Below are 27,733 nucleotides of genomic sequence, written 5' to 3' on the forward strand. Positions count from 1 at the left end.
GGCAGCTCATTTCTTCTCCCTGGCCTTTTAGCTCAGTCCTTGGCCGCCTGTTCTCTCTCGGGCGGAGCTCCTTCCCATCCACTTGTTCCGTTACGTCGCTCTGCCTCGATGCTCACACGTCCAACCCCAGGCCACACTTCCCTCTGAGCACGACATTTGGAGAGCCTTCTTCAGAACTAACCCCCCGACTTCCCCGGGACACACATACCCTCAGCAGGTGACACTGTTGCCCTTCCTATGTGCTTCTCCCCTCTCTGCAGCCCAGACACTTTTCTTTATTGCACTGCTGCTCCCTTCTCACCCAGAGCATGATGGCCCTGTACCTCCTCCAGAAGGCTCTTCAAAACACAGCTCTGGTGTTCCCCCTACTGAAAATCCTTCAGAGGCTTCCCGCGGCTCTGAGGACAAAGACCTTACTCTTCAACCTCAGGCTCAGCTTATCTGACCCGAGCTCACATCCCCCTGTACCCCCTGCACACCAGCCCCACTGGCCTTTCAATGCTTCCCTCTAAAGGGCCTTGCTTCCGAGACCACTGCCCTGCTGACCTGGCCTTGAGTGTGCCCTCCTCACAGCCTCCCTGCACCCTGGTTGGTGCCTAGTTACCACCTCTCTCTTTCCACAGAAATCACACTGCTCAAGGAAACCTTTCCTGATGCCCAAACTAGACCAAACCCCTGATGGGGCGCTCAGAGCCCCACCACTTTCCTTCACAGTCCTCCTCACCGTTTGCTATGAAGGTTTGCATAATTCATGGATTCACTAGACTGAAAGCCCAGGCTAGGGACTGTGCCTGTTTTCCTCCTTTTGTGTCCCCCAGACCTAGCAAGGACAGGCACTCAATAACAGAAATGTGAAAGTTGAGGGAGAGGAAACAGGTGAGAAGAGTTAAGGGGAGAAAGTCCATGGGGTCAAGAATAGCTGAGTATGCCTGGTAGGCCAGCTGATGTCAGTCAGACCAAGGAATCTGGGTTGTATTTTGTGAATCAAAGGAGGTCAGTCAAGCTTCTGACCTCCTTGACTGAATTATATGATCAGGGCAGGACAGCTGAATTATATGATCAGCTCAACAGTGTAAATGGGATGACCTAGTACATTCCAAAAAGCCTTCAACAGTTTGGATTGATATTGGCTATGTCTCTGAGAAAAGGAATTGGGGATGGATTTTATTTTCTGTGTGCTGTGCTTGAAGTCTTTGGTGTTACTACTGTAGGTGAACGACACTGGACGACTTCTCATTCAGCGGTCTGAGTGCTTCATCCATTAGCTCGTTAGGACGGGAAAGCCTATGACGATAGCCGGAGGAGCATTTCTGCACCTTTCTTTAGCAAGGAGTCCAAACATTTTTTGAGTTCAATTTTTTTTTTAAAACAGGTGTTTACTAAAGTGAGCAAGGATCTTCTGCAGCTGTTTGGAGCCTGAGTGGCAGATGACACCAACTAACTGGGGACAAGTATGAGTTACACCCCAAAGGCTGCTGCAGCAGGATGCCCAGACAGCATGTAGACCACCTCCACACCTGCAGAGCTGAGAGGATCTCAGGTAAGGGGTCCATAGATGCTCAGTAATGAGGCTTGTGAGAGAAATACTTTAACTGGAGGTGAGGCCTTGATGGCAGTTTTGGCTTCGGAAGCAAGGTTGGGGTCATCATTCAGCTGCCTCTCCCTCCACCTCCTGAGGGGCCCTAGGTTTTATTTATTTATTTATTTTTATTTTATTTTTGGCTGTGTCGGGTCTTAGTTGCGGCGTGCAAGCTTCTCTCTAGTTGTGGCACAAGGCTCTGTTGTTGTGGCTCATGGGCCTCTCTAGTTGTGGCTCACATGCTCAGTAGTCGCGGCACACGGGCTTAGTTGCCCCGCAGCGTGTGGAATATTAGTTCCCTGACCAGGGATCGAACCTACGTCCCCTGCATTGGAAGGCAGATTCTTAACCACTGGACCACCAGGGAAGTCCCCTTAGGTTATATTTAAGTAGACCGCCTTCCCTACCTATAACTGTGAGTGCCAAAGCAATCCAAACGTGCCTCCACTCTAAGCTATAAAGAAACAATTAACCACAGTTAATGGCCCATAATTCGTTACTTCTGTATTCTATTCCCAAGGTTCCCTCCTAAGTTATTACCCATGAAGAAACATAAAACTGCACATAAAACTGTATTTCACAGAAACAAAGTGGGCTCTTTTTTGCTTTATTTCCCTCTGATTTAAAACAGTGGGTCTTCCTAGATGGAAAAGAGGTTCATCCCCACAGATGGGAAAGGCTACCACTCAGTGTTTTGCACCATGACAATGCAGACACATGGACAGGACCAGCTACAGAATTTGCAAGGCCCAGTCCAAAATGAAAATGAGGCCTCTTGTTAAACATAGTAGGAATTTCAAAACTGCAATAGAAGTGCATTAAACCGAGGGCAAGGTCCTTCTGAGTACGGGGCCCTGTGTGACTGCAGAGGCTGTGCACACACCAAATGTTCTAGGTACTAGGAGGATGCGGGGGTCGGCGGGGGGGGAACTCTACCCCGAGAAGCTCAAGCATAGGAGCAGCTCCTCCCCTGGCAGAGAGCCTCTGCAGAGGAGGGAGTGTCAGGAGACCTGGACAAAGCATGGGGTGGCCAGAGGGCCACTGCTGAGGGAGCAGATGGTGTGGCCAAGGACAGCGTTCTCTTGGTGGTCCTCCCAGTTCTGATCTGCTTGGGGTTTGGTTATTAGAGTGCCCACGGATCAGAAAGGAATTGGGGTGCTTTAGAAAACTAGAAGGAAGGGGCAACAAGTGAGTGTAGAAAACACTGGGATTGAGGAGGCATGAAGAAAGGGAGTTTCTAGAATGGAATTATCCCTGTTTTATTTTCATTTAATCAACCAATCTTTTTTTTTTTTTAACTGAAGTAGAATATCAAATTTAGATGATTTTTCCCCCTAAACCTACTCCTCCCCATTCTCCATTTTAGTAAATGATCCAACTGGATGGATCACTGTCCATCCAGGTGATCCAAGCAGAAACCTGGAGTCTGGTTCCTCCTCCTCCTTTGCCTCAACAGTGCTCACTGAATCCTGTTAGTTCTCTCTTCAGGGTCCTTCTTGGGCTGCACATCTACCTCTGTATCCAATGATGCCACCACCACTTCTTGCCATGACTGACAGCAGCCTCCTCACTGCCTGGCTTTTGAATCATGCAGACTAGAGAGTTCAAGTCCTCATTCTGCCACATGTTAGCTGAGTGACCTTGGATAGGGCTCTTCACCTTTCTGAGCCTCAGTTTATTCATCTGTAAAATGGGAATAATAATACAAAGGGTTGTTGTCTGGACTAAATGAAATGACGAAAGTGTCTTAGCACACAGTACATGCTCAATGAATTAGCTTCTTGTCTCTTTCCCTCTTCATTCCTCAGGCCTTAGTTTATACATTACTTCCCTAGGAACCCCTCTGCCGACTTGCTGCAAGTTCCCACAGATCCCCAGACTGCTCTGCAGCGTTCATCACACTTACCTGTCTTTTGTCCACAGTCTTCTCCATGAGCACAGGATTCTGGCTTTCTCTGCCTACTGAGGTGCCTGACATGAAGTAGGAATTCATATTTTGTTATTTGACTGGTATCCCTGTATATAATCAAAGGTTCCCAGCCATGGGGTCTCTGTAATGTCCCCCCACCAACTCTAGGTAAGTGGGCAGATGACCATAAACAAACGATGGAAACCAAGAGCATCCTACCCAATATAAGTTAAACCTAGGGCACTGGGGCAACTCGTCATAGCAGATCCCGTTCATGAGAAGCAGACCTTGGTCAGGTAAGGCCCATTCAAGGCCAGCCTGACCAAGCCAGGAAGCCAGTGCTCCAGATCAACACAAACTTCCCTGGGAAGGCAGTGAGGCTGGGCTAAGGAAGGGAAAGCACTACGGGCAGGACCACCCGCCCTGGAGAAGGAATGAAGGTGGCCCCCATTCATTGACCCAGGGCCACCTGAGTAGTTGGGCCAACCCTTCTCCTCAGGCCTTGACAGCTCCCCACTAGATATCCCCCACTGAGGCCAGTCAGTTGCATGAGAGTTATGCACACCAAGGGGCTGACGCCCTGAGAAGCCCAAGGTGGAGGGGCTGGGTTTTTTGTTTTCTGAACTTTGAAATAACATATACGTAGAAAAGTACATTAAAAATCTGTAGTTTATACTCCAGTAAAGATGTTAAAAAATTTTTAAAAAAAATCTGTAGAGGCTGATGAGTTGTCAGATGAGCATTCATGAAACCCACTACTCTGATCAGTACCTAAAGCATCTCCAGCACTCTGGAAGCCCACCTACCCTCCCCAACCTGCTCGCTCCAACCCCTAGAGATGACCAAGGCCCTGGCTTTCGTAGTTAACCATACCTTGGCATCTGAAATAATACTTTTGCCTGGTTTTGAACTTTTAAAGAATAGAATCATACAGCATATAATATTGTTCTTTTTTCTGTTCAGTATTATGTGAGATTCATCTGTGTGTTTGTATGTGTAACTAGTTTATTCATTCATTGCTGTGTTAGATCTTGTAGATGAATGTTTCACAAACTGTTTATCCCTTGCTCTGTTGATGGACATTTGTACTGTTTCTGGCTTGTGTATTTTATTGCCTTAGTGTGAGGCTGTCCTGGATGACTTGCAGAGGCAAGGGGAGTTTGGAGCAGAAGGGAAAGGAGGGGGAGAGACAGGAGGAGCTCTGGGCATGGGGGCAGGGCAGGTGAGAGGGACTCTCAGGTCAGATAGGGCTGTGGAAGTACAGAGTGGGGCTGACGGCACCATGGAGGAAAGGGTGCCAGAGGGCTCCTTTGAAAGTTTGCTCCTACTCAGAGACTAGAGGAGTGCAGTTCCCCTCTGAGGGCAAGTGTTCTGCGTGCTGAAGGCCATGGTCATGTGGTTTAGCAGGCAGGAGTTCAACTCCTCCACCTTCTGGACCTGCTGCCTGAACCCACTTCTCTGCTCCCCATGGGGTGCAGGGCCGGCTCTGCATGCCTAGAGAGAAAGCCAGGCAGGGCAGCTGATAGCAAAATATTGCCCTAGGGGGACAGAGGCAACACCACAAACTGGCCAGGGAGTCACCTCTGGTGCCTCTTTCTCAGGATGGGCAGACATCAAGAGATTTGTGTTTGGGAAGTTCAGGGATCACCACTGCCCATCCAGACACTGACCAGAATGGAGGTAAGGTGGCAGAGCCCCAAAAGGAAGGGGCCAGCACGGCTGACTGCTTGCCCAGCCCTCACCTGCCCTGGAAGCAACGCCACCCTGTGGAGCCCACCTCTTGGAGACTCCCAGCTGCCCCGGGCAGAGCTCCCACCCCAGCAAGAGAACCTGTCCCTGGTAACACTCCACCCATTTAAGTGGCTGGATCTTAAGTATTTCACCTTGGGGACCATCTTGGCTGGAGATGGCCGGGAGTCCCTATCACCCCTGAAAGACCTGACATGTTTCCCTCCTCCCTCCAGCTGAGCAGGTACAGGTAAGAAGAGAAGTTCTCTTGCCTTGGAGCAGTACAGCTGCCTGGGAAACAAGAAGGGTTCCTGCTGCTTCCAGCTCTGGACGACGTGTGAAAGCAGGTAAGGTGGGGGCCTCAGGCAGAGCAGAAGTTCAAGTGTGGGCTTTGCAGGATGCTACCCATGCTGCAGGGCAACTAGACTTTGTAAAACATGATCTATTTCCTCATTGGATCCTCAACAGCTTTGTGGGTTGACTGGACAAACTTCCCCATAGAGGAGAAATTAAAGCAGAGTAGAGTGGTCAAGGCTACACCCTAAATCATCAATGAAGGGGCTAGAACACAGGTCCCACAATCTCCGGGTCAGGGCTGCACAGAGCTACGCATACACAGGCATGTGCCTAGACAGACACCCAGCTCTGGCTTCTTGGGCTAAGAGTTGCCTTGACCCCTGACACCTGCCTTGGGGAGGAATTCAACTCTTCCTAGTGGGGCTTGGGAGAGAGGATGGCAAAGTGACATCAGTGTTCACACCTGCTCCAAGCTGACTGGGAAGGAAATGCTGACATCCTAGCACTTTAGATCCTGCACACAGAAGACAAAAGGCAAGGCCCGTGCTGCAGGCCTTTTGGTTCAGCCATCCTTTCAACTGACAAGACCGGGCAAGCAGTCCTCAGGCCCATGAGAACCAGTCCCCAAGTTAATGCCTCAGAGCTGCACAGGGTAGATGTAAGGGTATGTATGTGAGGTGGCCTTGCACACTGGCTCAGGTGGGCATACCTGATGCCTTAGCAGTTCCTCCAAGCCCCTGGGGAAGGATGACTTCGCTGCATTTCTGGCAGAGACTCGGAACTGTTGTTAATAAAGTGTCTCCATTTTAAGTACCCTGATTTATAAATTTCCAGGGAAGCAGGTGTGGAAGGAGGGCAGAGACTGAACCTCAGGAACACCAATACCAACATAGGCACAGGGAAAGGATGGTCTGGCGCAGCCTCTAAGGCCAACTGCAGAGGCAGAAGAGCCAGCAGGTATGGATAGTCCTTGGGGACACCCAAGAACGTGCTGGGGGGCAGAAGTCTGAGGCAGCAGTTGGCTGGTTTATCAACTCAAGTGAAAGAATAGAAAGAATTATGCTACCCAGGTCAGGTCCCAAGGGCTGACAGGGACTTCAAAATTGGGAGCCTCCCCAGTATAGAGTATGTGCCAGTGAGTACCAGAATCTTCTGGGTGACTTGAAAGAACCTCTAGTTCTAGGGACTGATTTTCCAATGGGCAAAATACAGTAGGGGAACCATTTATAATTAACTCACATCTGTTTTAATTTGGATGACGAAGGCTTAAATATGTTCAGCCACCATGGGCTCCTTTGGCATTGGAGATGAAAGGAGGACGAGCTGAAGGCAAGGTCTTCACTCCTTTTCCAACCTTGGGCTCGCTTGCCAGGTAGTGAACACAATCTGGTCCAGGCCTTAGACATCCATGCTGGGCAGAGGTAAGGCCCACCTCGCTCTACCTTCCCTGCCTCCTCAGCCTGGAGAGCTGGCTGGTCTGCATATCTTAGGGCTTGGTCAGTCTTCAGTCAGGAACCTAAAACTCATCACCTGTTCAGCAAAGTGAGGCCACATCACCTGTTCAGCAAAGTGAGGCCACATCAGTCTCCACAGGACTCAGAGTTCTTAGATGCCACCCCAACTCCAACAAGCGATTTCTTTCTCTTGGCCCCCTTTCCCATTGCTTTTATAGGACTTTAAAGCAGCAGTGCACCTGCAGACTTGCATCCATTAAAAAAATATATTTTAAGTTCATATATGAACTTTAAAGTCTCTGAGTAGTGATAAACTTGCAATTTATTTTAACTCAGATCAGAATGTTACCTCTGTAAGGTGGAAGACCCAGGGCAGGGCCAGTCATCTTCTAGTTTTTAATACATGGTGGGACAGAAGCTCTGTCTGGCTCTGACCATTCAGAATGTCCACCAGCAGCCAGAGACAGAAATGTCACCTCATTAATGGATGGTGGAAAGGGGAGCACTTTCTAGGCACTCACTGTCAACCCCCTCTTTGTGGCCAGTGCTCTGCTCTAGATAAAGAAATGCTCAGTTCCTCACCACCCACGGGCAACTCAGCTGGCGCTGCGGGGCTGGATTCCAGCCCAAGTTTGTGGGCTCAGAAACCCCAGGTTCTTTCCACCAAACGAGTGGGTTTGAAACTGGCTCTGTGGCAGTGCTTCAGAGGTTCCCTGCAAAGTGTCATCTTAAATTTTAAAAGTCGTCTGTAACACGTACACTCAGATGTAAAACATGCATTGCTTAGGCTGCCTGAGACCTCAGGTAAGGCCTCCATTATTGTGCTTGTGTGGGCTTCTCAGGTCGCTGATGCAGAAGGTGCAAGCCTTGTGCTGGGATCGCCACACCCAGCTGCAACTCAGTGCTATGGCTCTCACCATAGTACAGTTTTAGTGATTATAACCTTCGTGTGTTTCTTACCTGATGTATGGAGGATAAGGGCTGAAAGCAGGTATTGGATATTCCTCTTGATCTTTTTTCAAGTATCTACTTCAGTTTTGTCCATAACTAGAGATTGCAGACAACCTATGACTATTTCCACTTACACAGATAAAAATCAGGATTTCTTCCTCTATACTATACCAAACAAAATCAGATATAAATTGGACACTGAGATAGCTCACAACTAACCCATTTGCACTAGTCAAAAATGCTCCCCCCACCACCCTTGCCACCCCACTAGTTTAAGACATGACTTGAACTTAGTTCATGCTATTAACACTTTTTATGTACATGAAAGGTTTAAAAGAAAAACAAAAATACTGCATTACAATATCAAAGCCTTTTGATTTGGGTCACCAGGGAGAGGAGGGCTCACAGTTTAAGCCTTCTGGTAGTGACTACTAAGCTCTTTTCCAAGATTTCTGGTTTGGCTAACTCAAAGAGAACCAGGTTAGAGTAACTATTTATCTAAGGCTGCTTTCTGGAAACCCAAGAGCACTGAGGGGAAGGGGGCAGGAGAGAATGTTTCTTATTCAAATTCTTCTGTTTATTCACTGGTAACCGTGGATGAATCTTTGCTGCTCCCTGAAACTTGGTTTTCTCAACAAAGTATCACAAACTCAAAATGGATTAAAGACCTAAATGTAAGACCGGATACTATAGAGGAAAACATAGGTAGAATACACTGACATAAATTGCATCAATATCTTTTTCAATCCATCTCCCAGAGTAATGGAAATAAAAACAAAAATAAACAAACGGGACCTAATTAAACTCAAAAGCTTTTACACAGCAAAGGAAACCACAAACAAAACAAAAAGATAACCCAAAGAATGGGAGAAAATATTTGCGACTGACAAGGAATTAGTCTCCAAAATATACAGACAGCTCATGCAGCTCAATGTCAAAAAAAAAAAAAAAAAAGCAAACAACCCAATCAAAAAATAGGCAGAAGACCTAAACAGACATGTCTCCAAGAAGACATACAGATGGCCAAACGGCACATGGATAGATGCTCAACACTGCTAATTATTAGAGAAATGCAAATCAAAACTACAATGAGATAGCACCTCACACTGGACAGAATGGCCATCATCAAAAAATCTACAAACAATAAATGATGGAGAGGGTGTTGGTGGGAATATACATTGGTACAGCCACTACAGAGAACAGTATGGAGGTTCCTTAAACTAATAACAGCTACCACATGATCTAGCAATCCCACCCCTGGGCTTATATCCAGAGAAAAACATGGTTTGAAAGGATACAGGCACCCCAGTGTTCGTTGCAGCACTGTTTACAATAGCCAAGACATGGAAGCAACCTGAATGTCCATCGACTGATGAGTGGATAAAGAAGATGTGGTACAACAGAATGTTAGTCAATCAAAAAGAATGAAATGATGCCATTTGCAGCAACATAGATGATGGGCCTGGAGATTATCATACTAGGTGAAGTAAGTCAGAGAAAGACAAATATATTATGTGGAATCTAAAAAAAAGATACAAATGAACTTATTTACAAAACAAACAGTTTCACAGACTTAGAGAATGAACTTGGGGGAAGGGTGGCGGGGGAGGATAGATTGGGAGTTTGGGATTCAGATGTACACACCGCTATATTTAAAACAGATAACCAACAAGGGCCTACTGTAAAAAATAAAAAATTAAATTTAAAAAAATCAGGAGGTTGGATTAAATCAATGATTTCAGACTTTCATTTTAATCATCGGAGCCTTTCTTCAAATCACATCACATCTTACTTGGAAGCCTAATACTGAATGGGACAGAAGGCTCGCTCCCCACAGAACAGCATGAAAACCACAAAACTACACTAAGGTCCCTCCCCACTACCTCTAATACCAGGATTTCAAGTCCCAGGCCTCTGAAACACAGATGCTGACTCCTGCTGCCCCCTCCTGGCCAGGCCTCTCCCTGTCTCTTGAACAGACTAAGGAGTGGAGCTGTTTTATCCCATGCACCTAAAACACTGGTCACAAGACTGACTAGAGAACCACAGTGGCAAGGGGCTGAACAACTGTTTGTGGATGAAAACGACATTTACTTAGTTTACATGGTCACAGAGGCTATAGCAGAATCAATGCTGTTACAATAGTGGGCACTACTGTCAGCAGCAACACGACGTTTTTAACCAGAATCCGAGCCTCATGGGTTCAGTTTGCATTTAAAAAAAAAAAACAAAAAAAAAACCGGGCTTCCCTGGTGGCGCAGTGATTGAGAGTCCGCCTGCCGATGCAGGGGATGCGGGTTCGTGCCCCGGGCCGGGAAGATCCCACATGCCACGGAGCAGCTGGGCCCATGAGCCATGGCCGCTGAGCCTGCGCGTCCGGAGCCTGTGCTCCGCAACGGGAGAGGCCACAACAGTGAGAGGCCCGCGTACCGAAAAAAAAAAAAAAAAAAAAACCAGTCAGGAAGAGTGAAAGGTCAATTTTGAATGCCAGTGTAAAACAAATTTCACTGAAAATACAACTGAAATGCAACTGCTATGAGCACTATAAGAGAAGCTAAGAACTTCGATATGATAAAAAAGTGGTAAATAAAATACAACAGCAGCATTAAAAAACTTTGTCATTCCTACTTCAGAGGGTACCCCTTCCCTTTCCTCCTCATGCCTCCGACAACTGCCTAGCCTGGAAGAGCCCTGTTCAACCAGGGAGGGAGCTGGTATCTGCACAAATGTGCAGCAGATGAACTCCACACAAGGGAGAGGACCAAGGTGTAAGTGTGGTTGTGTACCGGGGGCAGGGAGACTCCTGTTTAAGAGTCAGAGGCTTAGGAGCGTAGCCACCTACTCCTGCTAGATGCCTCTCACACATTCTGGTCCTGCCCTCCAGACATCTCATCAGTAACCTCGACTTTGAACAAATGTTCTTAGAAAATGTGACTAGAAATTAAACAGCTGGGACTCCTGCCATATTTTCCAAACTCCAAATGGAGACTCAAGTCATTTTGCTCCACAGTCCAGGTCCATTTTCACTCATTGTTAGCCCTACCCTCAGCTAATGCAGTCGGGTGGGTACAGCTGCAGCCCTGGAGACAGATCACTTGAACAGGTACCAGCAAAATGAAAAGTCCTGCAATAGCACCTTCAACGCAGCCCTTGTTCTTAAGACATCAGCAGAGGTCATGGCTACAGTTAACGATCTCCCAGCCTCATGTGCAGTGGCCAAGTAGATCAGCTGTCTCAAGGACAGTGGCCTGAAACCATATTCTAGGGTTTATCCTCAATTCCCATTTTGATATTTTTTAATAGCTGGAAATTAACAAATGCTCTGCGGCAGCGTTTTGTTCATTCCCCTTTAAATCCGCCACAGTACCTTTTTAATTCTTAGAATATTATTCTCTGCTAACATAGAAATGAACAATGAGCATATTAGCAAAATAAAGAAAAATTTTCTGTATACCTTTACTAGGAAGTCTCAGTGGATTAAGGCAGTCCTATCATTTTCTGGACTGGGATTAAGGACACCGAAGTACAGAAAGAGGGGAAAAATTCAGAGATGAAGAGGACATCCTGGCATCTCAAGGTCACCGTTAGTACTCCACTGCTTAGACCAAATACCTCCATGTGACAGCCTGAAGAAATCTGACTGTGTCCTCGGATAACAGCTTTTCTTCACATATTGCCCTCTTCCACAGGGCAGTTCCTTGCCTTGACTCGCACTGTGCAGGCCTCACCAGCACCGGGCTCTTCATCTTCCGCAACGCCAGTAACTCCCCCTCTATGGACCCAACAGCGTTGCTAGATCCTACAAGTGTTTTTAACTTGCCGAGGGCTAAGCATTAGCCCCCACGCACAACAGGAGCTCTGTGTAGACACACATTGGCTGACACAACTCAGGTTTTTACAAATTGGTCTGAGCACAGACTTGGCTCCCAGATGGACTGAAGGGAGCTGAAGTGGCACCTTCTCCTCCCAGAGGACAAGTTAGTTCTCAAACACCTGCCAGATGGCACACACAGCTCTCAGACTGGAACCAACTAAGCTGTTTGTAAGTGCGTGTGTACTTTAGGAAGTGAGTACATCCGGAAAGTGACCTTGGAAGGCTCTCCGGTAGCTCAGAGCAGGTCACTCATCAGAGCCCCCAACTCACCACAGATGTGAGGCTGGCAACCCCAGAGCTGGGCATTACTCAGTACCTACCTTCCCTCACGAAGAACTGCATAACGTTACGTCCCCCACAGGCCCACGGGATGGGAAGCGTGCCCAAGAGTGACACAGGAAAGAAAATCCACCTCCGCGAAGAACAAGAACTAGTCCGGAAGTGACTAGAAACTACGGCCTCCTCGGCTGGTTGCAGATCTAAGGAGCAGAGGTTCCTCCCTCTGTGTGGGAGGAGGAAGGAGACCTCTAGTTAGGCACACAATCCACTCATCCAATTCAGTTTCTGCCCAAGGTCTCTCTGCCCACCCGTAATTCTCTCATCCAAGACAGGCAGAGCAGAAGGACTTTCTACCCACCCTCCCCGCAAAACCTCCTTTCAGTCTCCACTGCACGCATGCCTCAGTTCTTACCTGCTACTACATGTGCAGCTGTTGCTCCTTGCATGGGGTTAAGGGGCCAGAGCACTGGCTAAAATCAAAGCAACAGCAAAAAAAAAAAAAACGAGCCTGGAGGACAGAGGTAGTTTTAATTACTGGTGACACTCAGTTCTTCAGATAAGGAAGAACAGCTGATTGTCAATGTTAAGATGTCAGACTGCTTTGCCTTTTTAGCTTTGGAGATGTTAGTGGCAAAAACCATCGAGGAAATGTGTTGCAGTGTGTGGGTATTGTGGTGCGGCTCCTTGCCAAGGTCCAGAGTTTAAAAGAAATCAGTAGTTTTCCTTTGCCAAAGTCAACTTTCTCAGCAGCACCTCAAATTGCTTCTGTGTAAGAGGGAAATGGGGTGAAGGGGAATAAACCACAGGGAAAAAGAATTAGAACGTGTTAGCAAATGCTACCATGCGGAACACTAAACTTTATTCACTTTATTTATATATTTAACAGTTCTAAAGTATTTACTTCTTGCTTTGACAAAAAATGAAAAATATAGGAGCACTGACCAACTCCTCTTTAGGAGAAAAGGGTTATATATACAGCTACGGAGAGTTATGGTTCCTCCTTTACATACAAAGAAAAATATTAATAAAAAAGTGCTTCATTGATCAAAAAAGGGCTAAGAGCTGCAAGCATTTATTCACACTGTACATCAGACCCAAGAAACCCGTATCGTAACCTCTTGGCACCTGTCACTAGGACCTGCACAATCTTCAGTTAGACTGACTTCTCCCTACCTGCAAGGCCAGACCACACAGAGTGCGAAGAACTTACACCCTGTTTCACTAAATTCAGATTCTGAGCAACCTCCTGCCACTGGGAAGTCAGACGCACTCAGACGCTCTTGGCTTTGCCTGGACTGACAGCTCCAGGGAAGGCTTCTGGGCCACGTCTTATCTACACCCAGGCACACACAGGAGCCACCTTCCTGAGAGACAACTTGCCTTTAGCCAGGGAATTGCTTCCAAAGGGTAAGGAAAGTTCCCAGGCCTCACCCCCACTGCCCACCACAATCCGCCCTGTTACCAGTTAGCAGCTTTTAGCAGAGCCAAGCATGGCCCTTCCCCCGAGAGGGAGGGCAGGCACAAAACATGGATGCCAAGATCACAAAGCACAAACCTAAACTCCTCTCCACTCTTCTCCATACCCACCTCCACCACAAATATTCTTGATTTAAGGCTCTTTTTGGACCCCATCGAAGCTTACTAAGGAAAGGTGCCTTGCATCTCCTACGGGCTTTGTCACTTCTCTAAGGAGCCCTGCAGAGTCACCAAGTGGCCCCTCACTGCTGACCAGCAGCACAGGAGCAGGGCAGTGGGACCGCTGGGCCCTTCCCACTGCTCCAAGAAGAGGAGGCGGAGGAAGGCTGAGTCTATGGGACATGCTCCCTTCTCCAGACACTGCACTCTGAAAGGCTGATTCTACCCCTAAAGGGGGAGATCCATGATTGGTTTGGGAGTGGGGAATTTTTGGAACCCTGAGTCTGGATTTCCGTGTGCTAGACGAGGAAGAGAGATTGTTTGGGGGACCAGGCCCCAGAAGGGGCTTCCAGGCTCAGGGCATACTTTGGCCTTGACCATGGCAGCAGGATACTGCACTCTGGCCAGTCTGCACCCTATGCCTGAGGGTGGGAAGCGCCACACAGCCTGGCTGAGGGGGGCAGACTGTTGACAGTGAGGGGAGCCCTAGACAATCGGGGTCAAGTTAAAAAGAGAATCCCATGGGGGAGAATAGCCAGCCACCCATTCCCAGCCCTCTCCCTGCTTCACGAGTGTACCCCTTCTTTACCTAAACGGGGTGGGAGCGCCTAAGGGGTCCCACTTACTATGTGCCTGTGCCCCTCTCTCCAAACCCCAATCCCATTTATCTGCCTGTGGGATGGGACTAGCCCAGTCCCTCTTGGAAGGGAGAGGGCACCTGGGGCACTGCTCTTAGAGCAGATGCTTTCGGCGTCCTCAGCAGCAAAGGTTTTTCCAATCCAATCAGCTCTGATGTGGCAGTGATACGAGGAATGGTCACAAACGTCAGCATTGGCTTTATTCGCTGCTCTCTCTCTCAGGCCTCCACTCCTGACTCAACCAGCCTCCTCCCATCCTGAGGAACTAAGCCACCCCTCAGCATCGCCTGACAGCAGGCAGCTCAACAGTTACAGGGGGCCTGGCAACCTCTGGTCTTCCATCCAAAAAAAAAAAAAAAAAAAGACAAATAGGGTACTTGTCTCATTTTTGGAGGCAGAGGGAGGATAGAAAATGGAGAGGAAAACAAATGCGGGGGTGGGTTGGGGAGGGAGAGATCAATCTACAATCCAGTGGTACATCCCAAATTTCCATCACTCTGCACAGTTGGTTCCATGTCCCCATTCCAAAGTGCACGGGCCTCTCAGTCTGCCCAGGCTGTTGTGGGCCTGTCAGAGGAACAGCAGCTTGGCCTCTGCCCGCCCCAGGTCACTGAGCTTCAGTTTGAAGTGGCTGCAATGGGCTTATCCAGTTCAAGGTCAATGCTGGAGCTTGTGGGATGCAGGCTGCTATAACAAGACTTGCACACTCGACTAGGTTCAAAGAGCTGTTGGCTGGGAACTGGAACCTTCTGGTTACAACAACTGGAGCAGAATACGTTCCCACAATTCCTTGAGATGAGCAGAAACAAAAACAGCATTAGTGTCAGCAGACACAGGGTGGAGAAACCAACTTCAGAAGACAGCGCTTCTCTGTACACGATTCAGATATGCCGGAGACTCCTCTAATATCAAACACTCTCATTTGTCTAAACCCACAAAGAAGCCAGGGAGGGAGGGGACCGCTCCCTAGCACAATCGCACACCACTTTCACTTTAGGGCCAAGGACCCTGGCTGCCTCACCACTATGGCTCAAGGTTACAAGGTGTCAGGTAGATGCTGCTCAAGAGAGATCCATGAAAACAAATGAGCCCAGGGCAGAAGGCAGCTGCTAGCTCAATGGCCAAGTCTTGGCCCAGGAAAACCCCGTGGCCACACCCACCTGGGCAATGGCCTCTGTGTAGCTTATGATCACAGAGAGGCCAGAGTCCAATGGAACTGCCTCTGAGCTAATCAGATGACAGAAACTCCCAGCCCAGCTGGGAAGTGAGGAGCCTTGCCCAAAGGCTCAGAGGCAACAACAGGAAGAATTGACTGCTGCCATCTAGGACTGCTTTTGCTGCCAGCATGCGAAACCAGGAGACAAGCAACCAGTGACACATGCTCAGGGTGAAAAGACAAGCGCACAGGTGAACACAGGTGCAGACACACACCCTATTAGACAACGATGAGTTGACACTGGGTCACTCCCCTGCCCCCATGCATCTCCAGGGAATATCAGCTCTACCTGAAGGCCTGACTGCACCCAGGTCCCTAGCCTCTCTCCACTCCTCCACTTGAAAGCCCAGCTCTGATGCGCCTGTGCAGCAAAGGTCTGCGCACCCAAACTGATGCCCTTCACAACTACCAGGAAAGGGAACTGGCAGAGGATGAGTTTCTGCTCACCTTACAACCCCACCCCACTCTGGGGAGGCCCTAGAATAGGAGACTCCGAAGAGTCTAATGCAGTCTGCCAAAGACTTGGGGCAAGCATCTAAAAGGAAATCCTCCTCCTTAGCCAGTATCACTCACTACCTTTTCATTTATGCTCCTCAGAAAGGAAACCCACTGCTGGATTAAGGATCACTTAAGCACAGAAGACAGAATACTGAATACCCTTTGGCAACAAAATACCACCGCAAAAGGAAAAGGCTAGACAAGGAGCAATGGAAAGACAGAACTAAAACAAACAAAAGACTTCATCTTCTGGAATGCAGTGAGTACTTCACAACTCTGTTTCTGAAAAGCATGAGTCAGCAACAACTGTGGTTACAGAGAAACATTACCTAAATCTACTTCTGGATGTGTACATTTATTTAACATACCTTCTGGAATTCAGCTTAAAGGCCTGACATGTATTTGATGAGTTAAGCTTTTCTATCTGACTTCTTTCAGGGGATCCTGATAGACCCTAAGTGGAGTTTTCCCTTAAGTCTTCAATGCTAACAGTTCTCCGGAAAGACCACCTCTGTTCAGTCCTGGGCTCTTTTTTTTTTTTTTCCTTAAAAAAAAAAGTCATGCTGTTTGACTTGAAAGTCACCGGCATCATTCTGGCATCTAAGTGAATGACTGACCCAAAAGAAATAGCTCTAAAACCCCTCAACTGGCTATTCCACAAGACCAGCGCCTGCTGAAGCACTGCTTCTTGCCATAAGCAAGATGGCTCGGCTGACCTATGCAGTCAGCAGGGGCAACCACGGCTGCAACCTGCAGCCAGCTGCTGTGGTCCCCCCACCCCACCCAAGCCCACCTGCTTGCCTGCCTGCACTCCTGCCCCAAAGCTTCATCCCAATGAGTGCAGAGAGGGGGAAATGGTAGCGTTAGTGTGGAGAAGTTACTGTAGGTGTGCAGAAATCACAGACAGGTTGTTGCAAATGCTCACCACGTTTGATCAACACGGTCAATGTCCCTGCAAGGAGGGGAGAAAGAACTCAGAGAAGAAGCCAACTAAAGACATTTGGGCTTGGGGTGAGCATGGGGAGAGATACAGTCCTAGAAGCATCATCACCAGACAAAGGTGGTTCCATTTTCAATCCAGGTCCATTCATGTGGGTGGGCTATGTCACAGTTCAGATAAAATTCCTACCCCAAGTAACACTGAATATCCTCCAGTCACCACCCCAGCTGGGGCAAAGCATCCCTAACCACTCACTACCCCAACCCAGAAGGAAGAAAGAAGTCAGGAGCCTTATGGATTGAAGACTATACCCTAAGCTATTCCCACTAGTCCTCCAACCAATAAGTATGCGGTCAGGGAGAGAGGGTAAGGAGTAGGAAAACGAAGTTCTCTGCCCACAGCAGGAAAACTGTCTTTGCTCACAGCAGCCGTGCTGAATGGGAAGAAATTGTATTCTAGGAATAAGAAATGGCGGTGTGGGTGGTGGTAGCAGTTGCTTCATCAATCCAGGAAGCAAAATAAAAAAGGGACATCATTTTCAAAACTTACTCACGATCACTCTAAAGAAAGACACCCAGTGCAGTTCTGCAAACACCAATTTCAGAGGCACAAAAGGTAAGTCAGGGTCCTGAAGACCCTGGGGTCTGCCTCAGAACACTGCCTGCCAGCTGCCTGCATCTTTCAAATCTGCAGGCTCTGTGGACCAAACCTCAGCCTCTACACCCCCAACCACCCCACCACACCCTCCCAGTGGCACCTGCAGTGGTGCTTCCTGCTGGCAAGCCAGAAGGCGCTGTCGCATGCATAGCAGTGGGCGGCCAGGTGGTCAGGGAGCCAACGGGTCATCTGTAAAACGGATGAGGCCAGGTTAGTGACAGGAGATGGGCCATCCAGCCGGAGCCAACAGAGCCATGCTGGGGGCAGCAGGAGTCACAAGGACCACACTGGCTCCAGTGGCACCAGCCCATCAGGTCTGATGTCAGCAGTACAAGAAAGGCGTCCAAATCGTTTCCCTGGAGGGGACTCCAAACTCCCCTGAGATCAAGTGGCAGGCAATAGCACCCTGGGTCGCTATGAGAGCTGGCAAGGCTCCAGTTCATAGAGGCAATGAGGAGAGAGGGCTGGCCTGCTGCATCTCCCTTGCTGAGAAATTCTAGGCTTGATGGGAATTCATAGATGCTGAGATTCAGAGAGGCTCAAGGCTAAGTGTGCTGTGTGGTCATTCCTTAGCCAGGGGCAGGGGGAATGGATGATGGGGGTAGAGAAGAACTGCAGAACAGTTGCATGGGTGGCACTCAGAACAGGGGCTGAGCCTGTACCTCCGTGTCCTGTTTATCCACCTGCTCCCAGCTGGCTTCAGAGAAAATCTCTGTGCTGCAGCGAGACAAACAGTTCTGATCCAGAATGCTTTCCGAGTCAGGAATTGAAGTCTGTTGGCAAACAAACACAGCTGAACAGAATGAACCTGGTCTCCTCCCAGAAGAAGAAAGGGCTTGGCAAAGAAGGGAGCACTGGGGACTTTGGGCGGGCCTGGGTGTTAGGGCTGCTGAATCTCTAGGTGCTTCAGCCATCAAGAATTGGGTTGAGCAGGTTCAGAGACAGGGCTGAGCTCAGCTAGAAGAGAGATACACACATCTAAGGTTATGTGCAGGGATTTTGGAGTGGAAAGACAGGCCTCGGGTTCCAGGAAGTGAGTAGGGCAGAAGTGACCAGGATGAAGTGGGAACTCAGTGTCAGCTGCTTCAGGGGGCCTGTCAGTCCAACCCTGCCACTTACATGTGTGTGTTGAAACTGAGTGCTTTGGGCATGTCCTTTCTCTGAAGGACTCTGGGAAAATGAGAAACCATCATTAGTATAAAGGAAAAACCAAGTCAGTTTGAAGTGAAAGTCATTGGACGAGCCCGCCTTTAATGTACGCTGACTGCTTCAGAGCCAGACTCACACTTGTCCTTAATCACGTCAAGACTGCCTCCTTGAGAACCTCCCCTCAGGTACCACCACTCCGGTCACCAGGCTCCATCAGTGCTAACTCCCAACAGTGATACCTCTCCCCATTTCTACTGCCATCACCTGCCACAAGGTAGGTACAAATACCTGTTTAAAAAGAACTAAACCTTCACAGCTACAGCCCATGTTATGGTTGGGGGGGGGGGGGGTGCAGCAGCTAATTGTTCAGTAGCTACTGGGGTAGGACAGGCACTATGATTTCACAGGAATATTTGACATTGCCCTACAAATATTATTCTGCCCAGGAGTTCACGCTTTTCTCAAGGCATGATCCTCTCTCCGAAGAGAACTGACCAACCACATAGTGAGTGCTCACTCTCTTCCTAATTCTGTCTAGACAGGATACCTGTGGAAAGTAAGCAAGACAGGAAAGAAAAAGAACACTGCCAATCACCTGGCTGAGGCTGATCTCCAGCCTCTCTCAATTCTGGAACTTTCCAGTTCTTTCAGAAATCTGTACAAAGGGTGCCCCGGCTCAGTGTGCCCTGTCTCCTTGTGCAGCTATGGAGGCACCATGGTGTACTTACCACTTCATCCCCAAAGTCCCCATTGAAGCGTAGGGAGCTGGTCAGGTACTGGCTCTCCAGGCGACTCCTCAGCTCCTGGACTTGTTTCTTCAAGGTCTCCACTTCCTGCTGGTGGCCCGACTCAATCTGACGCAGGCGCTGTTGGATAGTGTCCGTGTACAGAGGCATGCCGTCATCGTCCAGGTGGCTGCGGGAAGGCTGGTCAGGGCTGCCAGTTGCAGACGCCCTCCCCGAGTGGCTGTGCAGCCACTTGTGATGCAAGTTCCTCGAGTGTAAGTGGGCAGAGCTGCAGCTTGTGGCAGACAGCTGGCGGCTCAGTGAGTCCTTGCTCCTACCAGTCTCCCCATTGGCGCAGTGCCCATTGGGGGTAGGGTACTTCTGGAGGGTACTATGCCCTGGGAGCTGCTCTGAGGCCTTATTTTCAGTCTCTGGAGCACCATTGCACACAAGCCCCTCTTTACATTCAGCTAAAGGCAAGGCACAAGGAGAATGCGCTGGGCTCTGGGTGCTGCTGGGGGAAGTCCTATACACCAGAGATCCCACTTGGGGCCTCTCAGCCAGGCTCCTCTCTGAAGGCCTGGGCTCCATGGCTTGAGGAAGCTCCTCCTTGCCACTGAACCTGCCACTGCTTACCCTGGCAGGTAAGCAAGGTCTATCATGGCCTTGGGGACCACTTTCTGACTTCACTTTATCTTCCACTAACATGTCCATGGAACTATCCGCATTTGGTCCTCTGGTCTCAAAGGAAACTTGGGAGGGCAGAGAACTTGACTGTGAGGTACCAAAGCCAACTTTCACATCTACTGAGATTGGAAGGACTGCCTCCTCCCTGTCCTGTGTGATAGCTCCTATTCGAGACTGTTCCACAGGGACCTCCTGGGCATCCTCTCCCGGGGGGGGCTCCTGGAGAGAACTGGGGAGAATACTGTGCCCACCCTGCTGCTCAAGAATACCCTGTGAGAGCACAAGAAGGCTGGTGCCTGGATGGTGGCTCCTTAGAGCAGCATCACCCAGTTCTGGCTCTTGATGAAGCACAATGGCTGGGCACTCAGGGGTCTTCCCCCTGCTCCCCTCTTCTAAAAGAGCCTCCTCTTTGACCTCCTGCATCTCCCTGTGGGCAGGCTCCTCTACCCCACTCTCCTCTTTGGTGGCCTCTTGCAGGATATTCTCCATCTGCCCCTCAGCTACTCCAGCTGCAACAGACAGCTCGGCGCCACCCAGCACTTTGGCTGGCTTCCCCAGGCTGTCAGGATCCAGAAGCTCCTCTCCAGGACCAGCCAGAGTGCTCAGTTCCAGCGAGCGACGGTGCTCCTGCCACTTCTCATTCAGGCTTGGGTCACTGCTGCGCCGGCTGGCTAGAGGCACTGTGTTCTCGCAGGCGGTGGTCAGATTGTCAAATGATCTAGTCTTTGGTAGCCTAAAGGAAGGAGTTTGGGGGAAATGAGAATATGAGGTTGTTCACAGGGAAGTAGGAGACAACAGGTTTTAACAGGCAGTCATTTCATAAATGGCTCCATTACGGCTACTCAAGGAGCCATGGCGCATCTGGAGTAAGGCTCAGACTGCAGAAAGGCAGAGCTCCAGGATGAGTACTTCTATTCCTCTGGCACCATCCCTACCCCATGCCCAACACATACAAATAAGCTAATAGCAAACGCTATTTTAAAAAGATATTCTTCATGATACTGCTATGTTTCTCAATTAGTGGCAGAGGAAAGTAGCACTGCTGATCTTCTGATATTACAATATTTTAAATTATTATTCATCAGTCTGAATTCAATAAAGCTAATTCATAGGTCTCAAAGCCAGACTGTCTATCATCTGATGGCATCTGCCTTTCAAGCCCAGGACAGCAAGTCACAGCAGGGAGGCAGGAGCACAGAGCAGTCAGCCAGAGGGTCACAAGGAACCCAGGGGATATGCTCCATCACTGAGAAACTGCTCCTCAGAGATCTAAGAAAGATGTGTGGAACCAAATAATGTCATGATCTCCAACCATCCCTGGATGCATCCCAACACAGGAGTACACCCACAAAGGACCTGCAGTCTTGGCATCAGCCCCAGGCTCACCGACTCAGAGGTGTATCATCAGGGCTGGTGCCAGGGGCTGGGTATGGTGCACAGCTGTCGTCCACAGGGGTGGACGGGGATGGGCAGGGCAGGTACACTGCACTCCACAGCATCAGGTTACGCACGTGGCACACAGGGTACAGCACCTGAAGAGAGAGTGGTGGACACAGGTTTAAACAACTTCCAACAAGTCTGTTAGAAATGTCTAGAAATGAGGGTGAAGAAGCAAGCACCAAGCAGGAACGCCCAGCAGTCCTGCACAATCTCCAAGGGGCATTAGCATGAGTGGATGCAGCTCTATCACAGGGGGTGGTGGGTAGACGGGACATTTTTCACCTGACAGCCTCTGTGGGAATGAAAATCTAAAAAAAATTCTTTAAATCCATTTCTCATTAGTTGTTTCTTAGGTCACCTTTATTGAATGACTGGCTTTTCTCAACCTAATTTGTTGCTTTTACCACACAAGAAAATGAGTCATTCTGCTAGATGGTTGATAGTTCCCTAGTACAAAAGCTTGGCTTCAGAACACATTGTCAAACCTGTTTTATAGGATCATCTAAATTAAGTGAAAAGGAGGGAATTTTCTTCTGTACTGTTACTTCCCCAGCAGGCACAGGAGAGAGAGAAGCAGCTAGCTTCAATCTTTCCTTGGACTACTTAACTGTAGGAAGAGGTTTATTAATTAATAGTCCAGCAAATCAGTATAACCTCTGATTAGCTTCCTTGTGACTTTAGAATTTAAGATGCATTCTGACAAAAGGAACAGTACTGTGTACCAATGCACAGATATAAGTGCCTCCTTTTCTCTGCTTAACAGAAAGTGTTCCTTTGAGGAACAAAGTCTTTTTTTTTTTTTTTTTTTTTTTTTTGGCAGTACTCGGGCCTCTCACTGTTGTGGCCTCTCCAGCCGCGGAGCACAGGCTCCGGACGCGCAGGCTCAGCGGCCATGGCTCACGGGCCCAGCCGCTCCGCGGCATGTGGGATCTTCCCAGACCGGGGCACGAACCCGTGTCCCCTGCATCGGCAGGCGGACTCTCAACCACTGCGCCACCAGGGAAGCCCCTTTGAGGAACAAAGTCTTAAAGGGCCTGCCAGTTCTCCATGTGAGCAGAGGATCACACAGACACACTGCTAGTGTCACAAACAGTTTTCTGCTGAGACAGATGCTGTAATGGAGTATCATTGCCTGTTGACACTGGAAGGGTGCTAGGGGCCTGCAGCTCCTTCTGAGCTATCAGGGGCATCCAGGGAACAACTTAAGTGCCTCCTCCACCTGTTAGAACATGCTAGAAATAAGCTCTGGCGGAGGTGCCAGAGAAGATTCATGTCTAGAGTGGCAAAGTAGAGATGTTTGCTAAATCAAACCACCCTGAACAAAGAGCAGTCAGAAGCAGGGCAGAATAACCAGAAAACAGGCCTTTCTCAGGACAAAGTGGTTGGGAAAAAATGGAACTACTCCATCCAGAGACAACTGAGATGCCTTCGAGAAAACAGTCACTTCTCAAAAAAGATCCCATATGTCCCCATCCCCAAATTCATTCTGCTGATGAGGGAGAAAAGACTAAAGAATACATACGGCTTCTGACTGAGAGGAATACAGTAGGTTTTTGAAAGCCTTGTTGCCCGCCCGAAGCAGCGACCACACAGAACACGTCCGTTCCTGAGTATGTTTTTCCCCTCTCTCCTTGGCGTTGTTGCACAGGAATGTTCCAAACAGGCAGGAATAGGTATGCTGCACCAGTTTCACCTATGGGAGTCCAATATGAGGCAAAATCAAACAATGGGTACGCATTTTCTGGGGGAAGGTCAGCCCAGCTAAACCACCTTCCCCGACACCCCTGATGTGCACTTCAGTTCACGCTTGGTAAGGATGGGGGACCCAAGTAAGCCACCCAATCGCAGACTCCTCATAACCCCAGCCACCATCACTCCTGAGTCAAAACGGCAAAGACAGGGTGTTGGCACCCCCATCCTCTTGGCCTCCCTTGTAAACAGTCTCCAAGGTCCCAAGTTAACAGCTACCCATATAAACTGGGCATAGGAGCAGGTCAATGTGCAACCCAAGTCTGAACTTCTAAACAGCTTTTCATTCAGCAAGTTGCTACTGAGCATCTCACATACCCCAAATGTTTCTGTGGGTGCTGGACAGGCAACAGTGAGAAGACAGCTCTCCTGCCCTGGTAGAGCTCGCTCTGGCTGTGGGGGGAGGGGTGACCAGTGCTATGGACAACAATAAGGCAGGGTAAGAGGGCCAGAGCACATGCAGGGCAGTGTGAGAAGGCTCACTGGCCTCTAGAAACCTGATGGAAATGAGAGAGCAGATCATACCAGCCAGGGGTGGGAGAGGAGGCTGCTCCAGGCACAATGGCCTTGAGGTGAGCACAGGATTGCAACTTCTGAGGAACTGACAGACATTGCATGAGGCAGAGGATGGGAGGAAATGAGCCTGGACAGGCTTGCAGGCCATTTTAAGGACTGTGGAGAGAGCCTTGGAGGCCTTGCAGGAGGGCCTCGCAGGCCATGTTAAGGACTGTGACTTTTATTCTGTGTCAAAAGCAGAGTCATTGGAGGTTTCTTGACAGAGGAATGATACGGTCTGTATCATGTTTTAGAAGGATTCCTCAGGCTGCTAGACTGACTCGGGAATTGGGGCAGGAGATGTGGTGGCTTAGACTAGTGTTGGGAACAGCACAGGTAGCAATAAGTTATCAGGTTTTAGATATATTTTTAAAGCAGAGCTGCAGAATCTGCTGACAGACTGAATATGGAATATGAAAGAAAGGAGAGTTGAGGATGACATAAAAGTTTTTGCCCTAAATGAATCGAAGGTTTGAGTTGCCATTTGGTGAGATGGAAGACTTCTGGAAGATAAGTTTTGGGGTGGAGACATGGAAATCAAGAACTGAGTTCTGAACATGTTAAGTTTGAAATACCATTAAGACATCCAAGTGGAGATACTGAGTAGTCACAAGTGGATGAGAGCCTGGAGTTAAGTGGAGAGAGAGATCTGAGCTGAAGACGTATACATGTGGGAATCACAGAGAGCAATTAAAGCCAACAAACTGGATGAAATCCCTAGAGAAGGAGGCTGAGCCCTGGGGCACTCCCAGCATTCACGAGTGGGGAGGGAAGGAGGAACCAGCAAAGGAGACAGAAAGGACCAGTTGGTGAAGCGGAGAACTAAGACTGTGTGCTGGAAGTCAACTGAAGAAAGTGTTTCAAGAAAGGAGTGATTAAATTGTGCCAAATTTTAATGATGGATCAAAGAAGATGAAGGCAGTCAAAAGGTACAAACTTCCAGTTATAAAATAAGTAAATCGTGGGATGTGATGTACAGCAGGGTGACTGTAAGTTAGGAATACTGTACTGTATATTTGAAAGTTGCCAGGAGAGGACATCTTAAAAGTTCTCATCACAAGAAAAAAACTTCATAACTATGTATGGTAACAGATGTTAACCAGAATTTTGTGGTAATCTTTTAGCAATATATACAAATATCAAATCACTGTTGTACACCTGAAACTAATATAATGTTATCTATCACTTATACTGTAATTAAAAAAAAGAAGGGTGATTGAAAACTGATCACTGGATTAGAAATGTGAAGGTCACTGGTGACCTTAACAAGAGCAGCTCTGGTAAAGTGGTGGAGTGAACACCTGACTGGGCCAGGTTTAAAAGAGAATGGGAGGAGAAGTGTTTGAGAGAGTAAATGTCAAGACTTGAGGAGCTCTGCTGTGAAGAAATGAGATATGAAAAATGAGGTAATAGCTAGAGGGGGATGCAGGACCCAGAAACGGTTTTGATGAAATAGGAGGCACTATACCATGCTTGTATGCTGATGGCAATGATCTGGTAAAAAGGAAAATAGGCTGATGCACAGGGTAGGGAGGAGAAATGCTGAAGCCATGAAGCTGAGCAAAGGAGGGGGGTGGAAGCTGGTGCACAAGTGGAGGAGGGGCTGGAAGAGGGCAAGGATAGTACATCCTCCTTCAAAGGACAGGGAGCAGAGAGTGTGGAACAGACACAAGGGGGTTGGTAGATGGACTGGAGGGAGCAGATGAAAATCTATTGCTTCTATTTCTAACTACTGTTTAGTGCTTTTATCATCCATTTTAAAAGTTATGTTTAGAAGAACTCAAAGTTTATGTAAACTTAGTACACATGGATTCACTAAATAAACAAACACCTGTTTATTACTATTGTTTTTTAATTAAAAATGGAAGAATGACCCCTCAAATTCTAGAAAGGATGCAGTTTCATGTGAAAACTGGCCCACTAACATTTGCATTGATACCCCTATGAATTTAGAAGGTTCCCAAAACGAAGAATCACAAGCCCAAACTCACAAGGAATGCTTCATTGAACTCAAAAGAGCACGGAAATTGCCTCTGAAGCTGATGAACACAGTCCAGCCACTGTAAAAACACTGGGCAACGCTCGTTCAGATCATCTGAGTTCTCCCCATGACCACACCGGTCAGCAAACTTGTGGCCAAAATCCAGCCACTCCATCTCCACGAGGACCTGGAAACCCTGCGGGGAAGCACCCAGGAGAGACCCATTTGTGCTTGTCTATCCAAACTATAACTGTTCTGAGCCTAATGTCACCAACAGTGATCCCTTTTAACACCTTCCCACTAAGCCCACCAGGAGCCCCTAACCCAGCCCCATGGCCAAAGGATGGGACACAGGCTTAGGGCAGTGTCCCGATTCCCTCAACTCCATTCCATAATCATCAAAAGGGTGGTAACTAAGCATTTATCTAAGTCTTCGTTGAGACTATTTATATTTTTAGCCCTTCATTCACTATAAAAAAGTCATACTTTTTTCCCCCTTAATTTCTTATTTTTTAATTTCTATCTTTCATGGTATACTTACAAAGTCATGTTTGTAAAACCTTTCCCCATCCCAGATTTACATATATTTTAGGGTACCTTTATGGTTTTTCTTATATCTTTAACCCAATAGGTGATTATTTCACAATAGGGTTCTTTCTCCACAGAATACTGTGGTGATATACAGACCCATTACCATAATAAGCATGTCAAGATCCTTCTATAGAAGCCCCCTTTCCTGGGGTATGCAAGTAGATACTCTGCAAAGGAAAACATGTCTGTATTCTCAATACCTGGTTATTCACAATCTACCCCCTTTTAAGAGGCACAAGCACTGTGGTACGTACCACAACAATTTAGCTCAAGATAAAGGAGTAATGATTCAAAACTACAGAAATTTCACTTTCACTGGACCTAGCCACCTCAATCAAAACTGATCATAAAACCCTCCAAGGTTCCCCCCACTCATCCTGAAGTGTCAAATCCTACCTCTATGGTTCGGTAATAAGGGTCCAGCAAGAGCTTAGCCAATGCCACAATCTGGGGGGTGCGGTCCCAGCCATCCGAGCAGTGTGCTAGCACTGGTCGTTGATCACGATCCACAGCATGCACTACCAGAAGTGCTGACTTCAAAAGCACAGACAGGTGATGGAGCCATTTTGTACTTTCAAGAGCTGAGAGCCAACTACAAAAAATAAAACAGAAGGGGATAGGAAATGCTGATTTTTATGATATACTGGGTCAAGCCAAATACCAGTCATATTCAAAAGCAATTCCCAAAGACTTTTCCTTCCAAATAAAACACTGCCAAAACAAACAGAAAATCTCTGTGTTTACAAAGCATGTACAAGGATAAGACCCAAGCCCTACCATGCAATAGAGGAGAGCCTTAGAAATAGGACAGTAATTAACAGGGCCATCTTCTGTTCCAAAAATCTTATAGCTAATTTCCCAGAAAGAATTAATATTTAATATTCTTTAGTCCATAATAGGTATATCTACCCAGTATAAGAAAAGTAGCTCTTCCTGGAATCTTCTCCAAAAAACAACAAAAAAAAAAAAAACAAAAAACACAGCCACTCTGAGATGGGAAAGAGAAAATATTTATATTTAATGATCAGCAACTCTGCCCAGCAAGTTCTCAAAAAAAAAAAAAAAAAGGTAAAGAAAACTCAAATGTAAGTATGTCTGTAATAAGATACAAGCTAGATGCCACATCCAACAACAGTGCAGACAACATCGCTTACTACCCACACCTCAACACCTACCACTGATCAAGTCTTGAATGTCTATG

General features: G+C 48.0%; 2 protein-coding genes across 7 annotated transcripts in view; one reads left to right on the forward strand and one right to left on the reverse strand.

The window, feature by feature from the left end:
* The window catches only part of LOC307196783 (uncharacterized protein), a 48,830-nt gene extending 31,095 nt beyond the window's left edge, over window positions 1-17,735 (forward strand). The window contains exons 2-5 of one of the 2 annotated variants that reach the window (XM_079942123.1): window positions 1,373-1,540; window positions 5,453-5,563; window positions 6,348-6,470; window positions 16,158-17,735. In XM_079942123.1, coding sequence (XP_079798249.1) covers window positions 1,373-1,420 — 48 coding nt within the window. In that variant the 3' untranslated portion in view covers window positions 1,421-1,540; window positions 5,453-5,563; window positions 6,348-6,470; window positions 16,158-17,735. The remainder of the gene's footprint in view (window positions 1-1,372; window positions 1,541-5,452; window positions 5,564-6,347; window positions 6,471-16,157) is intronic. The other variant, XM_079942124.1, reaches the window with a different exon arrangement.
* Window positions 7,776-27,733, reverse strand: part of MTMR3 (myotubularin related protein 3) — a 142,406-nt gene continuing 122,448 nt past the window's right edge. For 2 of the 5 annotated variants that reach the window (XM_079942118.1, XM_079942119.1), the window contains exons 13-21: window positions 26,929-27,124; window positions 25,952-26,137; window positions 23,179-23,349; window positions 21,603-21,748; window positions 19,533-20,949; window positions 18,775-18,825; window positions 18,318-18,428; window positions 17,756-17,844; window positions 7,776-15,133 (exon numbers count right to left, since the gene is read on the reverse strand). In XM_079942118.1, the coding sequence (XP_079798244.1) occupies window positions 14,962-15,133; window positions 17,756-17,844; window positions 18,318-18,428; window positions 18,775-18,825; window positions 19,533-20,949; window positions 21,603-21,748; window positions 23,179-23,349; window positions 25,952-26,137; window positions 26,929-27,124 (2,539 nt within the window). In that variant the 3' untranslated portion in view covers window positions 7,776-14,961. The remainder of the gene's footprint in view (window positions 15,134-17,755; window positions 17,845-18,317; window positions 18,429-18,774; window positions 18,826-19,532; window positions 20,950-21,602; window positions 21,749-23,178; window positions 23,350-25,951; window positions 26,138-26,928; window positions 27,125-27,733) is intronic. The other 3 variants (XM_079942120.1, XM_079942121.1, XM_079942122.1) reach the window with 3 other exon arrangements.

The sequence above is a fragment of the Stenella coeruleoalba genome (assembly GCF_951394435.1).
Source record: "Stenella coeruleoalba genome assembly, chromosome: 14".
Lineage (NCBI taxonomy): Eukaryota > Metazoa > Chordata > Mammalia > Artiodactyla > Delphinidae > Stenella > Stenella coeruleoalba.